At 38.2% G+C, this 16,993-nt stretch overlaps 1 protein-coding gene across 11 annotated transcripts in view; it reads right to left on the bottom strand.

Moving 5' to 3' along the window:
- The window catches only part of Lrba (LPS responsive beige-like anchor protein), a 711,450-nt gene that overhangs the window by 31,765 nt on the left and 662,692 nt on the right, over positions 1 to 16,993 (bottom strand). For 9 of the 11 annotated variants that reach the window (XM_087205721.1, XM_087205722.1, XM_013067222.3 and 6 more), the window contains 3 exons: positions 15,426 to 15,618; positions 10,673 to 10,735; positions 4,067 to 4,222 (listed from right to left, as the gene is read on the bottom strand). In XM_087205721.1, coding sequence (XP_087061847.1) covers positions 4,067 to 4,222; positions 10,673 to 10,735; positions 15,426 to 15,618 — 412 coding nt within the window. The remainder of the gene's footprint in view (positions 1 to 4,066; positions 4,223 to 10,672; positions 10,736 to 15,425; positions 15,619 to 16,993) is intronic. The other 2 variants (XM_013067219.3, XM_013067220.3) reach the window with 1 other exon arrangement.

Below are 16,993 nucleotides of genomic sequence, written 5' to 3'. Positions count from 1 at the left end.
GCAGCTGAGGGCTGCAGGAGAGGAGGAAGAACGCACTAAATCTGAGGCAGGTAGGCCAGAGGAAGCCCGGTGCGCCTGGTGTACCAGGGGCTTGCAGAGAGCAGCCGCTCAGGGGCCAGTTACTTCATTCCCAGCTCCTGCATGGGGGAAGTGGAACATTTTAGCCGAGGAAGGCCACATTAAATGCAGAAGTAGAATTTTCCAGATTCTCACATTACTTCTCTCTAGTTGAGTCACTGCTCTGTTTCTCTGGGCTCAGCATGGGGAAAATGTATACTCAATCACAATGGTTTCTCAACTAAAGTTTTCTACTGTTTTAATTTTTGATCAAAAAGTTATCAAAATTATTTTTCATTCCACAAATCTTTACTGAGCACCTACTAAGTGCCAAGCACCACACTTTTTTACATGGATACAGTGGTAAACAGACACGGCTGCTGCCTTTAGAGGATTTACTGTCTGGCAGGGCAGAAAGATGTGAACAAGTGATACAAACAGATACTTATTAATAGTGATAAGTATTATACAATAAAAGAACAAGGTCGGATCCGTGAAATAACAAGGCAGAACAACTTTAGTCTGGGTGTTGGAATATTTATACAAAGGAGGGACATTTGATTAATTACATGCAAAGAGTTTCATATTGTCATACAGTTTATACTTTGGGCTCAAATCTGGAAAACATTATTTTTTCAGGTTTCCTTTTTCCTCTTCTGTAGTGTTCCTCAGCCATCTCTGCTATTGCTATGAGACTGAGGCTCGCTCCTCCAAAATAAATCACACCATATAAATACCTGCTGCTCTTTTTGGTAAATTATTTTCTGATAATCTCATAAGTGTTCCTCAACCTTTAGTTTTTGTTTCCTTTAATACCAGTCTACCTCTCCACACGCTAATATCAAATATTACCACAAGCACTAGAATATCCCTTTTTTGACAGAACAAATTTTCTAGTTAATGTTTTATTTGACAGCTGTGCTACAAATAAAAAAATTCCAGCTCAGGACTCTGCACCACCGAATCTAAAATGTGGCCTGAAAATAATTCCAACTGCCGAGGGAAGGTTTTATTGTTGCCTCTGCTGTTCTGGTTGTGCCCTGAAAACATGATTTATGTTTAAAGAATTTCCTGTTACAACCTACATTTCTCCCCCACCCCCCAATCTAATAAGAGAAGAAATTTTTTTGGCTTGTGTGCTAAAATATAATTGAATTCAACACTTGTGATAGCTTTGCCATTATATATTACTGATCATACAATTTCCCCCTTACTTTTCTAAACATAGAAAAAAAACATTTTAAATTCTTCTTGTTGTAAAAACACAAACATGTATTTATCCTAACAAAATTATTTTAAATGAAACCAGCATTCAAGTTTGTATATAAAGACATTAAGAAAGATACTAGGACTATCATGGTTTTTTATTTACAAGTTTTCTGGCGAGTATAAATATTTTTATTCCACAATTAAATCGATTCCATGGAAATGAATTTTAAAATAAGGCTATTTCTTATGAAAATGTTTTAAATACATACAATCAGATTTTTAAAAACACTGTGTTAGAAGGTAAGGGGAGGCCGGGGATTTAGCTCAGTGGTTCCGGACGCCTGCCTCACAAGCACAAGGTCCCAAGTTCGATCCCCCGGTACCAAAAAAAAAAACAAGGTAAGGGGAAGGAGAAGGAGGGTGAAATGATACCTGGTTTATTGAGTCTAATGTAACATGGCAGACCTACTGAGAACTTAGTGGTACAAATTTAGTGCTTTCCAAATTAATAAATGGTTGAATGGTGACACCTGTATAAGACAACATAGTACTGTATCATGACAGAGAAGCTGCATTTGAAGACAAGAACAGCTAGGTCCAAGGCCCAGTTCTGTCAACATTAACCACGCAAATTTCAACATTTACTGAACCTCTTTAAACCTCAGTCTCATCATCTGAAAAATGGATGAGAGGCTGAAACAATTATCATGTGTATGAAAGAATTCTGTACATTCTAAAAAAATACCCTGTGAATATAGGTATTACTCTGGTTATTAGTATTATACAAAAGTGAAGCTAGCTTTATTTTATAAATGTTAATATTGAATGCCTTTTAAAAATAGACAATGTCAATGAAATTAAAAAAAACTCAAATGTCAAAATCAAAGATTGACATAATTTATGATTCCCTGATATCACTTTCTGGAAAAGGCAAATTAGCAACGTGGGGTGGACCAGTGGTGCCAGGGGCGGGTAGGGGGAGCCAGCTTCTGGTGGCCGTGATGGGAGATGGGGGAGTTGCTCTGCACTTGGTGTCAGGTGGTAACTTAACTCTCTGCCTGTCAAAACTGGGGGCTCTAAACCAAGAATCAGTTTTACTGTGAAAATTTAGAAACAAACATGAACAAATAACATGCTCTCTAAAAGAATATTTAAGAAAATCCTGTGAGAGGATGTAACAGGGTTAACTTGAAAGCTTATGGAAAAGGAGAACACAATTTGAGGTCAAATCATGCTAATACTGTCATTACCAAATCAGAAAAAAAATTCATTATAACAACATATATTTTAGGAAAATTTATCAATCCCCATTGCATTTTTAGAGATGGTTAGGGGTATTTTAGGTTCAACAGTAATGCCCCTCATAGACTTAAACAGCTAGTAAAAAGCCCAACTGAATGATGATTGTTTCTCTAAGGCCTATGGAATAAAGATGCAAACGATAAGAGAACTAGATCACTCATTCCATAAAGTTTAAAACAAATACAAAATCATGCCTAAAAACAACATCTAGGGTTTATTCTTGGCCATGTTACAATATGAACAAAAAATACACAAGACAAACTTCATGAAAAATGAAGAATTATTTGATATACTATACTAAGACAGGAGGATGGAGTCATACAGTTTGTAGAGTATTCCAAAGACTGAATACTATTTACCATAAAACATTTAATTAACTAGAAATTTCAATTAAAAAGAATTTCCTATTCCCACAGAAGATTTTGTTTCGGCTGCTGTATCTCCTTTCAGGGGCTAGGGTGTAGCTCAGTGGTACAGCACATGCTTATTAGCATGCAGGAGGCCCTGGGTTCAATCCCCAGAACCAAAACCAAAACAAAACAAACAACACCTACTTCCAGAGGATATACTAATTAGTACTAGCATATTATTATCTAATTTTAATTATTTTAGACATTTAACTGCGTATTTACTATCAGGGTTTTTTTGGGGTTTTTTTTTGTACCGGGGATCGAACTCGGGTCCTTGTGCTTGCACAGCAGGCAGCGAAACCACTGAGCTAAATATTCTAACAGTTTCTAAAATTTTTTTTTTTGGTACTGGGGATCGAACTTGGGACCTTGCGCTTGCGAGGCAGGCGGCAGAACCACTGAGCTAAATCCCTGGCCCTAAAATGTATTTTTAAAAGACTCCACCAAGTTTCTCAATGTTTTTCAATTTCTCATGTGCAAAAATGTATAAACATTTCCTGGATTACAGCTCTTGTAATAATACAGTTTATCCCTTAAGGAGAAGCATGCAAATGCATACACAGACCTAAACATTTGTATTTTAACAAGAGCTCCTGGCATGCATAAAGTCAGTAGTCAGCTACTTTTCTTCACGATGGTACAGGTTTCAGCAGAACTGTATGCAGAACTAGGTAGGAGCAAGATACCTATTCCAAAGAGATACTTCATAGTTTTTCCAGTAAGAAAGAAAACTCTTTAAATAATATAAAAGTGGAAAATATACCTATATGTATGTGTACTCAGATTAAGATTACACATATATAAATGTGTGTAGTATTTATATAGCAGGTGTTGCCTTCGAAATGAATCGCTCTTTAAGCACGCACTTGGGAGACAAACCTATTATAAAAAACTACCTCTTAAAAACTTGCTGATGGTAACACTGGACTATTTAGCATTATTTACTGAAAGGAGAAAACAGTGTCCTTTTATCCTTATTTCACAAATTTTACGATTTTGTAGTTTAGGGAAAGAAGATGAGGCAGCATTCTGTGTCCTGCAATGCTACTAATCGCAACTGACTTCACTGATGAGGTTAATAAAGTTACCTGTGTCTGTAGAGTACACGCGGAAACTCTTGTCCCAGAAGCCACAGACAAGGATGTAGCGGTTGTCAGAAGTGATGACAAAGCACTGGGAATGGACTCGAATGCTTTGGTCTAAAAGGTCAGTGATTTGCCTCCTGTGCATTCCTGCATTGCTGGCTGTGGGAAGAAAACAATCTTTACTGAACACATTAGAAAGCATGCCGTTCATCATACTAGGAGATAGGGGTGAGGGGTGAGAGGAGATGTGGTCTGGAATAAGAACACTTGACCTTGAACTTTAAGTGTACTAATATTTGAGAAACTAAATAGGAGAACATATGCAATCACTGGGAGAATGTGGGTGGTTAAACTGAACATCTCAATAAAAGGAGTTTTGCTTAGAGGAAAGAAATAATGACATGCTACCCTTTAAAAATAGTATACAGTGACGGAACATGCTTTCTAGCTCTTGGGCAGGACCAAACTAGATTACAACCTCCAGACTGAATCACAGTTAGGCTTGTGTTTCTGACAATCTCATTACATCTATTGTCATGAGAATGGATTCATGTTGTGACAATCTATTACCTTTAACATTTTGTCACAAGGAAGAGATACTAGGATTTAAATGTCATATATTTGAAATACTGTAGCATCTTGTGCTACTTGGCTTTAACGGGTCTTTAATTTGACTGGATAGGAACTCCCATTTCCCGTTTACAGCTGTACTTGCATGTGAGGAAAGGCTGAATGACTGTTCATTAAAGATTCTTGTAATTAAAAAAGTCAAAGCGAAGCACACTGACACTTCCTTACTTCTTATTCAAGCAATGAAACAAGACAGCCTGGCAGTGTTTTGAGTACTACAGAGCACCTTAGATGGGTTTTGTCACAGGCACAAGGGCAGACATTGGGCCAAATCAATCACTGGGAAGGGTACTAATCCTCTAGAAACACTGTACATGATGCAGGGTGCCACTAACAGCAAAGACGATGGTCCACTGAGATGCCATCCTGGTATTATGAGGCCAATCAGACAGAAAGATTTGTTTCTAGTGGTCTTATTTACCTTCACCTTTCCAATGCAAATAATGGTTCTCATCCTGCCAAAGAAACTTTATTGTACCAGAAACCAGAACAAACAGAAGGAATATCTACATCAAGTTATTGAGGATTTTTTAAAACCATAGTTTTCAGTTTTTTGAGAGGAAAACTTTAAACCGGTGATAAAAATTTAAAAAGATATCTATATTATATTCATTGTATGTAATACCTAAGTTAATGTGAGTGATTTAATCAAAGTATCAAAAATGAAACTGAAAACAAAAACAATGTGTCACAATGCTCCCTAGTGCCACGCCGGGAAGCCCTGGGGACACAGAGGACTGAACTCTGCCCCTCCGCACGGCACAGACAACGCAGCAAACACACTACATGCACATGAAATTCTGCAGAATGCTGCTGGTGCCTGTTGACCCAAGATTTTGGTAGTAGATAGCTGCTTGATAATGCAGGCTTCATGTGCTGTGGGGGGATTAATGGGCCGGAAAGGAATAGCAGTAGTAAAAGGGGCAGAATTCTAGCTGGGGGGCTCCCTCTGTTCCACACAAAGGGAAGTTGTCGGGGGACAAGTGGTACAATAGTGTACGAGAGGGAAACAATATCCCACTGCAGTGAAGCTGTGATAATTTTTTTTAACTCCAAGAAACCTAGGGATTAAAAACAGTATGTAGTGCTCTCTACACTGGTTTCTACAGTGATTTCATTGCACACATCTTTAAAAACATTTATTTTTGTCAGTGTCTATATGAAATTTGCTTGCACCAGTTGCTTTTGGGGGGCAGCCTCTTGTGAGGACCTCCTCACAAATTTGGCCTCGTGCATAGATCTGAATGAGGGCCACAGAGCGCCTACGGGGAAAGCCTGATGCCTTTCAACGTTCAGATGGATTATTTCCAAAGCAAGTGCTTACTTGTAGTGAACGCTGTAAAGCTCATCCATCTGTCCCATCCACCCGTCCATCCATCCGTCTGACCCATGCATCCGTCCATCCATCTCACAACAGCCTTTACATTATCTCACTGTTCTCATTAGTAAACTCCTTGATATTAAGTACTAAAAGTATTTTTATTCAATGGCAATTTGGGGAATTTGGCTAGATAAGCAGTCTTCCAAATGGGGCATGCACACCCCTGGGGTATAAGACTACCCAAAGGATACACAGGCACGGACGGTTTTAAGGGAATTCATTCCTAGCCCCTCAGCTTTCAAACTTTTCTGCCTGAGAACACTCCCGTGAGTCTTTGTTTCCCCTTTCACAGGGCCTTCTAACACTAGGTAAAATAATGACACATTTCCCTTCGACCCAGAACCTGCTTTACCTCAGGGTATAAAGGAATCTCCTGGGAGCCAAATACAGGGACAATTCAAATACTGATGTGATACAGAAAAGTCAGTGTTTAGATATCGGATCATCCTGCAGGTCAGGTGAGTTTCAGTAAATTGGTATGAGGGTCTAATCTCACTGTCAATTATAAATAAGTTTCAACGACAGATTGTTACAATTAGAGACAACATATTAACCATAAAATTCAATAATCGCTTACTACATAACTTTTCCCACATAACTCAGAAAGAGTTCAAAGATTTGTCTGCTGTTGTTAAACTCTTTCCCTTCCCGTCTATTTTCTCCTGTGAATAACACTCCTCAGTCTGTACTTATTTATTAAGTGGGAGCCTCGCTGTATTGCCCACACTGATCTGGAACTCCTACACTCAGGCAACCCTCCTGCCTTGGCCTCCCAAGTGCTGGGACAGAAAGCACATGCTACCCTGCCTGGTTGGTTCCCACCTATAAAAGCAAAAGACGATGGGCCTACTGACAAGACCTGTCATGCTCTGCGATAATTAAAGTTCATCCATGAATACATGAGCTACTTGGAGGAAAAACCCCTACCTAATTAAAGATGTATTTCCAAGTAATGTTTTAACATTTAATATGTGTTTATTAAAATGAAGTATAATGTACTGTAGTTACAAGTAAATATTAATAGCTTTAATGATCATTTAATGCAAATATTTTAGAAAGCTGAGCCTAGAGGTCAGAAGAAATTTTAAAATTTAAATTTGCATATACATATTTTTAACTTCCTGTACATCTTTTTATTGCTAAAAAGCATAAGGTAATCCTCTTTTGTTTTTTTTTGTTTTTTTGGTACCAGGGATTGAACTTGGGACCTTGTGCTTGCGAGGCAGGCAGCGGAACCACTGAGCTAAATCCCCAGCCCAATCCATTTTTAAAAGTTAAAGATAAAACATGTAGGGGAAGAGGTGAGGATGTAGCTCACAGCACTTGCCTAGGCTAAACGAGGCCTTGGGTTCCATCTCAACCAGTGTCTCCCCAAAAAGAGTCGGGGAACTAGAATGAAAACATAAATTCAAGATGGAAAAGGAATAAGGTGACATTTTCAACTGTTAAGAGTTTTTACGTGCATTTATTTATTTATTTATTTATTTATTTATTTATTTATGTTTTTTTGAGGCAGGGTCCCGTTTTGTAGCTCAGGCTGGCCCTGAATTCACTACGTAGCCCAGGTTGGGCTTGAACTCATGGGAATCCTCCTGCCTCAGCCTCCTGAGTGCTAGGATTACAGGCATGCACCACCACGCCTGGCTACATACATTTTTTTAAAAAAATAGAAAATGTTAAGTATCAATTCACTCTGATACTCAGATTCCACTGGTATATTCACTTTTTAAAAATCTATGCCAGAAATTATAACCTTTGCAACTATGTACACTTGTGATAAAAACTTTTAAATGTTAACTTTAAAATTTATGAGAGGGCCAGGGATTTAGCTCAGTGGTTCTACCACCTGCCTCGCAAGCGCAAGCACAATGTCCTGAGTTCGAGCCCTGGTACCAAAAAAAAAATTTATGAGAAGATACATGGTTTTAAATAATTAGTAGAGGAACAGAAGAGCTCACTAGTGACTCATGATCTAGAGTCCAAATGCCAAGCAATGGCCCACAGGCTGAATCTGACCCAGGCTTGGTTTTGTATATAGTTTTATTTTTTTTTAGCACTTTTTTATTTTTTTGGTTGGAGACAAGGTATCTCTATGTAGTCCAGGCTGGCCTTGAACTCACTGCGTAGCCCAGGCTGGCCTCGAACTTGCAGTGATCCTCCCGCCTCAGCCTGAGCACTAGGATTGCAGGCCTGGGCCACCATGCCTGGCTGTGGAGAAAACCATGTTTTCTGGCCTGGAAGAAAACCATGTTCATCTGTGCACATTTGCCTACGGTGGGTTTTGTGCTATAATGGCAAGGTTCAAGAGTTGTGTCTGAGATCTTAAGGGCTACAAAGCCTAAAATACTGTACTTACTATCTGGGCTTTTACTGAAATGTTTCTCTAGACTTGTTTTAAAGAGTTATAATGGGTGGATTAATTTTTTGTTAGTGTATGTTTACAGTACATGTTTACATTCCTCAGGTGGAGTTGGTATGTGCACATAACACATCTTAATTCCTTTTTTCACCCCTTCTTTCTCCTCCCTCCCCCTCCTTCCATCGCTCTATCCCCTTTCCATTTGCAAAAGATCTATCTCCCTGTTTCCTATCATTGATCTTTTACTTTGCTCTTTAATTTATTTATACCTTGGACTTCTCTTCAAGAGAAACCATGTGGTATTTGAGTTTGTGTGTCTGATTTATTTCACTTAACATTATGGTTTCAAGGTGCATCCATTTTCCTACAAATGACTCAAGTTTATATCTTTTATGGCAGAGTAGTACTCCATGGTGTCTAAATAGCACATTTTCTTTTTCGTTCATCTGTTGACGGACATACAGGCTACTTCCAAGACTTGGCTATTATGAATTGTATTGCTTCTGCCTAGCAAAAGAAACAACCAACCTACGGAATGAGAAAGAAATTTTTGCCAGCTATTCCTCAGACCGAGGACTAATATCTAGAATACATAAATAACTTAAAATGAAAGACTCACCAAAATGAAAGACTGAATCAAAAAGTTGTCCAGCAAAATGAATAGATACTTCAAATGGCCAAAAAAATACATGAAGAAATGTTCAGCATCAATGGCCATTAGAGAAATAAATGCAAATTAAAATAACACTGAGATTCCATCTTATCCCAGAAAGAATGGCTATCATTAAGAAATCAAATAACAACAAATGCTGGTGAGGCTGTAGGGAAAAGGAACCCTTCTACACTGTCGGTGAGACTGTAAACTAGCACAATCACTACAGAAACATAATGTATTGTCAAGTGTTAAGCAAATGATGGGCTGTAATTCAGAAATAATGCTTCACACAACTTACCAACTGGGCTTTATTACTTTCCTGAATTTTAAAACTACACAGTGGAGCATTTATTATTTTTTAAAAAGTATGTGGCAAATTGTATCTACTCAAAGCAAAGCAAGATTTAGGAACACAGTAGTATTTATCCTTTACATAATTACTTCTTGGATTTCTGTGTATATTTGGGGAAATGATACCTAAACTGCTTTTGAGCTTAAGGTTAGTTTTATTCATCTTGATAGTCCATCTGTGAAGGGCAGCATTTAGCAATATCGAGATAAAGGCTTTAAAGACAAAAAATTAATATACACATATGAAATGTGTTAGATTTTAAAATAATAAATCTTTTCAATTTTTCCTTAAAAACAGTAAAATTCTAACACACGTATTTGTGCCAGAGAGATGTGACAAACCTATAAGCCAAATACCCATGCTGGTAGCCTACACTCACAGTAAGACCATCCAGTTTTTTACAGTAAAAGTTACTGAATAGCATCTACAATATTAGGGCTTAACATTCTTGGTGATGCCATATTTGAAATCTCCAACGAATCTACTCAAAAAGCATAACAGCAATTAAATATTCTAAGTCATCTGCTGCAGATGCGTCTTTCGTCCCAATGGCTCTTTCTGGTCTTCTATTTTTTTTTCCTTCCCTGAACAAATTTAACCTCCAATGGCAATTTATTGGGCTGTAGAATCCTAGGAAAATGAATACAAATATCTTAACACTACCATTGGCTGAGCAATATATTTCAACTTAGAAACTGCTCTGCAATTGTACATTAATCCCCTCAGACTGTATGGAGGGTCCAGGAAGAAAGGATTGATCTCCTTTAATGATGAAACCCTGGCACTACGGTTTTATTTTTCACAACACAGTGCTGCTAAGAACCCCACTGTTATTATGAAAATTTCCCTAGCAAAGGAGCTCCATCACATTACCGGTATACCAATTCATCATAACGTGCCTCGCTCCTGCTCATCAACAAGTCTGAGTGATGAAAAGATCCAATATTATCCTGACAGTACTTCATGCGCATTCTCAATCACACATTATTACAGCATCCATATTAATTTTCAGTGACACGCGTCCTAGGCCTGTTCAAATTAGGCAAACCAACGAGGGGGAGTTGATGAAATACCAGCATAGCCACAGCTCATTGCATTCCAATTTGCATGCAAATGGTTTATCAGGAAAATTCCATTCCCAGCAACCAGCAAGTGAAAAACAACTGTAATCTACACTTCAGGGCCACCATACAGAGCTTAATGAATCGCAAAGAGAGAAGGAAGTGACAGACCTATGAGAGGATCGATTTCCACTGGCAGCTGGTATGGCTGGTCTTGTACAGCACCTTGATGAGCTGGAATTCACAAAAGATGAAAAAAAAGCATTATTTTTCATATACTCAACTACATAAAAATGCGTAAGTTAAATCTTATGTAGAATTGTTTCCAATCTCCCAATCTCTTGTGCAGTTTTGTGAAATTTAAAGAACAAAAATCCAGGTGCTTTTATGGCTGGCTTATTAAACATTTATTTTAGATTAGTGCTGTTCTGAACATGTGCCATTGGCGGTGGCTCCAGTCCTAGGCCATAAGCTACAGCAGATGCTTGACTGGCAGCCTCTGATGCTGCAACAAAACAAAATTAAGTGGTAAAGCGTGCTGAAAACAAAATGTGACAACCATCTGCTGACTATAGCAAATACTATTTTTTCGTTACTTCTTAAAAAGGCAGTTTTGAATGCTGCAGCACAAAGGATCCACAAAAACGTCAATTTATGATGGAGAAAGGGAAAGCTCTAAGTCAGGGAACATTTAATGTTTCATCCATCACTTAAAATCAATCAATTGAAAGTTTGAATAAAAATAACGAAAGCTATCTGCAGATAAATGTTTTAGTTAAAAGCATTTGGCTGAAATATTTTCTTAAAGATTGGATTGAGGGTTTTAAAAAAAGTTTTATTAATATTTAATATTTCCATGGTTTCCATTTAAAAATACTCTGAGAAACAAATGAGTTAGAAAAATCAATCCATACTAAGAATAGTTTGCTCCATTCTCAAAATGGCTTTAAAGATTCAGGGGTACTTATTTTATAATTGAAAAGAGGTTTTGCAGGCTATTTCCTGTGAAAGGTAGGATTTTAGACAGAGAGGAAGTGTCACTGCCTATGTGACATTCACCAGCAAATCATAAACCCTAAGACCAAGGGTTTGGAATAGTGATCTTTTCAGCTTCACAGTTACTTCTGATAGTTAAATTCTGGGCCTTTTCCCAAAATCTTTCCTGTGAGCCATTCATCCTAGTCAGTATCTCCCTGTTGTAGACCCACAAACATTTACACAACTGATTGGTGATACTAGAGCTCTGCACAATGCCACTGGATTTTAGGAAATCTTTCAATCTTTGAGAGGATGAAAATAAAAATGGGGTGCATTTCAATGAGCTCATTTGATTATATAAAGGTCTATTATGTTGTACATTCCCTAGTTAGTAAATGCCAACTTTTCAAGGCTGTCTAGAAGATCATTAATACTGATAAATATCTAAGTACAATGCTTGCACTAAAAATTATAGATCAACATGTATAAGAAACTAAAGTAGGTAAAGCCGTAATAACTTTTTTTTTTTTTTCACTAAAGGTAGTTGTCTTTGCTGATTATTTTTCTGCTGGAAAATCACAGGATGCTTAGGAGGGAGAACACATCAGCGCCTCTGGTCTGCTGGATTTACTTACTTGCTGCAGTGGCAGTGTTAGTCAGCACCAAGAAGCTGAGAGTTCTTTACCTCTCTGAGAACCGAGGGCCACAGAGCCTTCACAATCAAATTGCCAGGGAAAGAAGCTGAAGGAGCTAGGACTCCAGTCCACTCCTGCCACTGACTGCTCGTGTGACTGGGCAAATTATGAAGCCTCTGTTAAGTAGGCTTGATGGGTTAAAGTGAACCATATGAAACTGCCAATACTTGACCATTCTGACCTATGAAAAAAAGCAACTTCATATAAGCTAAATATAGACCCTCCATTCTCAAGTTGCTGTGAGGATTAAGTTATACCATAAGACGATTAAAATGACACCTAGAGAGTAGAAAATATTCTATAAACATTAGTTACAGATGTTTTATTTAGAAGGCTCTTCAAAGTCCCTTGAATGAGAAGGGAGGGATTCCCTTGGTGGGACTGGGGATTGAACCCAGGCCCTCGCACATGCTAGGCAAAGCTCTACTACTGAGCTACAACCCCAACCCCAAATTACTATTTCTTTCTAAAATCAGGACACAGAATATTCAAAGAAATGAAAGGAGCTGGGTATGCAAATAACAGAACCACAGGGGGAAAAACAATTTAAAATAAAATTAGTGCAGCCATGCATGGTAGTGGAAGGCTGAGGCAGGAGGATCACAAGTTTGACCCCAACCTGGGTAAACTAGTGACATAGTGAGAACCTATCTCATAATTTAAAAAAATTGTAAAGGACTGGAGATATGGCTCAGTGTGAAGGCCATGAATTCAAGCCTCAGTATTGAAAAAAAAAAGTGTAATATGAGTTTGATATTTAGTGAAGAATAGCTATTTGGGATTTTTAATGTTTGTTTTAAATCAAGGCATACTGAGTGGTAAAAGCTGCATGAGATAGGATAAAAGATCAGATTCATACAAACACACCTGAAATGAGGCTAGGTTTCATAGAATGGGTGCTAAATATTTTAGTAAGTTTAGGTACAGGTAAAGCTCAGAACTGGAGGTCACGAATGCCCATGTCATCACTCTTGGTGTTTGGGGAAGGGCTGCTGTGCCATTCTGCCACATGGTGTGCGTGTACAGGGTGGGCCAACACCACTAAGGACACGGACAGTGCGGGTCACTGACAATTAGTGCAGAACCATGCAGGTGCCCGGCTCTTGGGGAGCTTGGGCCAGAACAGCTGGGTGCACCCTACAGGGGTGCTCTGGCTGAGGGACCCACCTGCAGTCACTTTACATATTCACAGAAAAGCTGGACATGGGCAAGAGAACACCTGACCACCAAATACTAAGCCAGGAGTGGCAAACCTATGGCACGTGTGCCACAGCAGGCTAAATGTACCACTGAAAGGTTCACCATCACTGTACAGTACTAAGGGAAGCAAGCTTTTCAGTCAGGGACATAAGCTTCCTTGAAAGGGACTGAATGTCAGGAGCTTAGTCCTCAACACTAAGGGCGTAACCTCACCACCCGGATATCAAGTGGAAGCCCAGGAAGGAGCCCTTTGGTTGTGGCCAAGCTAACTCTTCTAGAAATTAAAGATGGGGACAACAAGGGCAGATAATTTATTTTATTTTATAAAAATTAATTTTATTGGTACATTTTAGGTATGCAATATAATGACATTCATCACTGGGAATTTGCACCTTTACATAATCTCTCTTGGTTCTTATTTTGCCCCCTTCCCCTGCCCTCCCTTCAACATGTCCATCCCTCCCTATTTACAAAGACTTTGTTTCCATTTTCTCCTTTTCTCATATTAATTCCATTCCCTTCTTTCCTTTCCCCTCCCCCTCCCACTTCCCCCTCACCTTTGCCCCTTTTCTCACATGTGTAAATACCGAATAGTTTCTCTGGTGTGAGAAACTGAAAGTATAAATAAAGACTAAAAACTATAATAGATAATGTGAAACAGGAAAACAGAGAATAAAAACAAGAAGTTCTCAGGGCTGCCACAAATAGTCGCCAAGGATGAATGTCGGTGGTGGCGGCCCTGGTGTCACACACTGGAACATTTGCAGCACTCTAAGGGTGACTGCGTAGAGGGTATACAAATGCTCTACTACATTTGGCAAAACCTAACAGCAATCGGCATATTCATCTAAACAGTAGTAATCAGAGAAATAAAAATCACATTTCTTAAATTATACTCTTTAGTTCCTAAATATAAGTACGCCACTTGCACACACATTTACTTCTGTAAAATAAATTCACTGGAAGTAAAAGAAATAAAATGACCTAATAATAGAGATATTAAATATCTGCCTCAGCTTTTACTGCCTTCACTTTTTCTGAAATCTATTCTTTAACCCAATATTGGCATTTCTTTCCACAGTTTCATTTCCATTAGCCAGGAAAATGGTTATATTTAATCAGTCCTGATACAAACCACAGATTTTTTGTGATAAGTAACTTATTATTATTATTATTATTATTTTTGATACCAGATCGAACTCGGGTCCTTGTGCTTGCGAGGCAGGCAGGGGAACCACTAAGCTAAATCCCTCGCCTGATAAGTACCTTATTGACCTTAATTCATGTACCGGGTTTTCATTTCAAGGTCTTTTGTTCCATTCTAGAATATCTTGCATTCAATTTGGGTGAGGCCCTTGTTCGAGAACTTGTACTTCTGCAATAATTTCAGGTACTCTTTTAGTGTTCTAAAAATACAGTCTTTAAAAATCTGTCTTTTAAAGCTTCCAACCTATAACAATGGGTTGGGGGAAAGCCTATAAGTAAGTTCCTCTGGCCAGTGTCATCACTGGTTAAAAAAAAAAAAAGTAGAATTGCAGTAGACAAAACCTAACATCTCTTCAAACTTGATTGGCTTTTGATTCTACTGGCTATGTCAGCTGAGCACAGCTATTCTGCAGTATTTGAGCTGTGTAATGTAACTGTTCCACAACAAACCCTACCATGTCATGCACAAAAAGGTAGAGTTCCTGGCAGACTTTAGACAATCCAAAGTGCTAGAAAAATAAGGGACATCTGATAAATAGAATCTATATACTATTTACAAATACAAGAGTTTCGTTATGTTAAATATTATATTAGAAACAGTATCTATCTCCCAGGATACAGACAAACCACCAGATGCCAAAGAACAGTGTATGTTTTAACATTTGTGCTACACACCTCAGAGGAGACATCTTTAAGCCTTCCAAACTGTTCAATAATTTGATTCACACTATGCTTGAAAATTGAAAGCTTAAGTATTAAGATACAATATATGCTAGTGGCAATTACAATGCCTTTCCTCAGTGTCCAGCAAGTACCAGGCCTTGCAGTGATGTTTCTTTACTTACCAGGAAGGTTGTGCCACTTGTTCACAGCAAAGAGCCTATTAGCAGTAACTGTGATCACAGCAGGAGTTGCCAAGCCAGGCTGGGTGTTGGCTGCCACATGGGTGACGGGGGAGTTGGAGGGAAACTTTAGGACCATGATAACATCCTGCTGGGCTTGGTCTGTGAACATCAAGGGGCTCTGCAGGAGGAGATACTGTTGAGTGGGTGAGACAAGACCCAAATATACAAGAAGGAGAAGACAAAGGAGACAAGGAAGACAGAGGGTGCAGGAAAAGAAGAGGAAGACCTTGTTAACACAGGCTGCAAGTTGAAGCGCGGTGTACAGAAAGGCTTGCAGAAATAGTGATTATGATTTGCTTGTTTTTCACATGGCACCATTTGAGATTTTCACTAATTGAAGTAGAGCATATTAACAGAAACACTTAGAAAATCTATACATTAGCTAGCTCCCTTTCCCTGCCCACTGCCATGAAAACTAAGAGAATGATTTGCTTTAGATTTTAAATGGGAAAAGTAATGAGGATTGCATTAAACCATTCCAGTTGCTATAACACATCATGGAACAATCTCTCAGTTAAGGAAAAAAAAAAAAAGGACAGTAGGCAATAGGCATACAAGCAAGCCAAGGGAATTTCCAAGAGTCATCAAAAGTAGTCTTGAGTTAGAACAAGATTTTGGCAACTAAAAAGATACCTGAAATAAATATATTTATAAACAGTAGTCAGCACACATTATTAGTTAACAAATAATTTATGAATATACAAATTTAATTATAAAGGTGTTTCGGGCTGGGGATTTAGCTCAGTGGTTTCGCTGCCTGGTGCGCAAGCACAAGGACCCGAGTTCGATCCCCCGTACCAAAAAAAAAAAAAAGGTGTTTCAAGGCAATGTCTAATTAAATGCACTTGTAAAAACAAGGTATGTATAGTGTGCAAAGTCCTAAACACTACCTTTTGTAATGCAAATGTCACTGCTTTCACTGTAGCTCTGGATAGAGAAAGAAATAGGTGTCCTTCCTCCCTCTAAGTAAACAAACTAACGCTCAAGACTTATTTGTTCTTTAAAGCAAAAAGTAATTGAAAATGTTAAACAAAATACTGTCTTCTCTAATAGCCAGCAACAAAATAAATCTTGAAGACTCCTAAGGATTTGTAACATTCCTATAAACCATATGTCATAATGTGAGTCATATATAACACCATTCTGATTTATTAGCTTTATTTATACTTTGTGGTAGTCTATCTCGTAGTAATTGTACTGTACATTTTCAGTGATCCTCTCCTACCATGTCTATTTTCTAATAGCTGATTAGTATCATTCAGAATTGAAACACTTTGATGAAATGCTCTGGCTGCTTTCCTACTGCCATATTTCAAAACACCAGGTAAATGTAAATGTGTGGGCACATATATTTAACACATATTTATTCAGAACTGCTAATAAAAAATTAAAGACATTTGCATTTTTATTATCAGTCCTTTTAAAAAAGTTATTAAGAGTACTTAGAAAAACATATTGTACTAAGAATTCCTATTTGCACTCTTTGCATAAAGGTGTAAATAAAGGCA

This window comes from Heterocephalus glaber, unplaced genomic scaffold (genome assembly GCF_053883595.1).
Source record: "Heterocephalus glaber isolate CG9 unplaced genomic scaffold, H.glaber_assembly_v1.0 deba00000613, whole genome shotgun sequence".
NCBI classification, from domain to species: domain Eukaryota; kingdom Metazoa; phylum Chordata; class Mammalia; order Rodentia; family Bathyergidae; genus Heterocephalus; species Heterocephalus glaber.
Note: the sequence above shows the minus strand (reverse complement) of the source record. Positions and strands in the feature narration are given on the sequence as shown.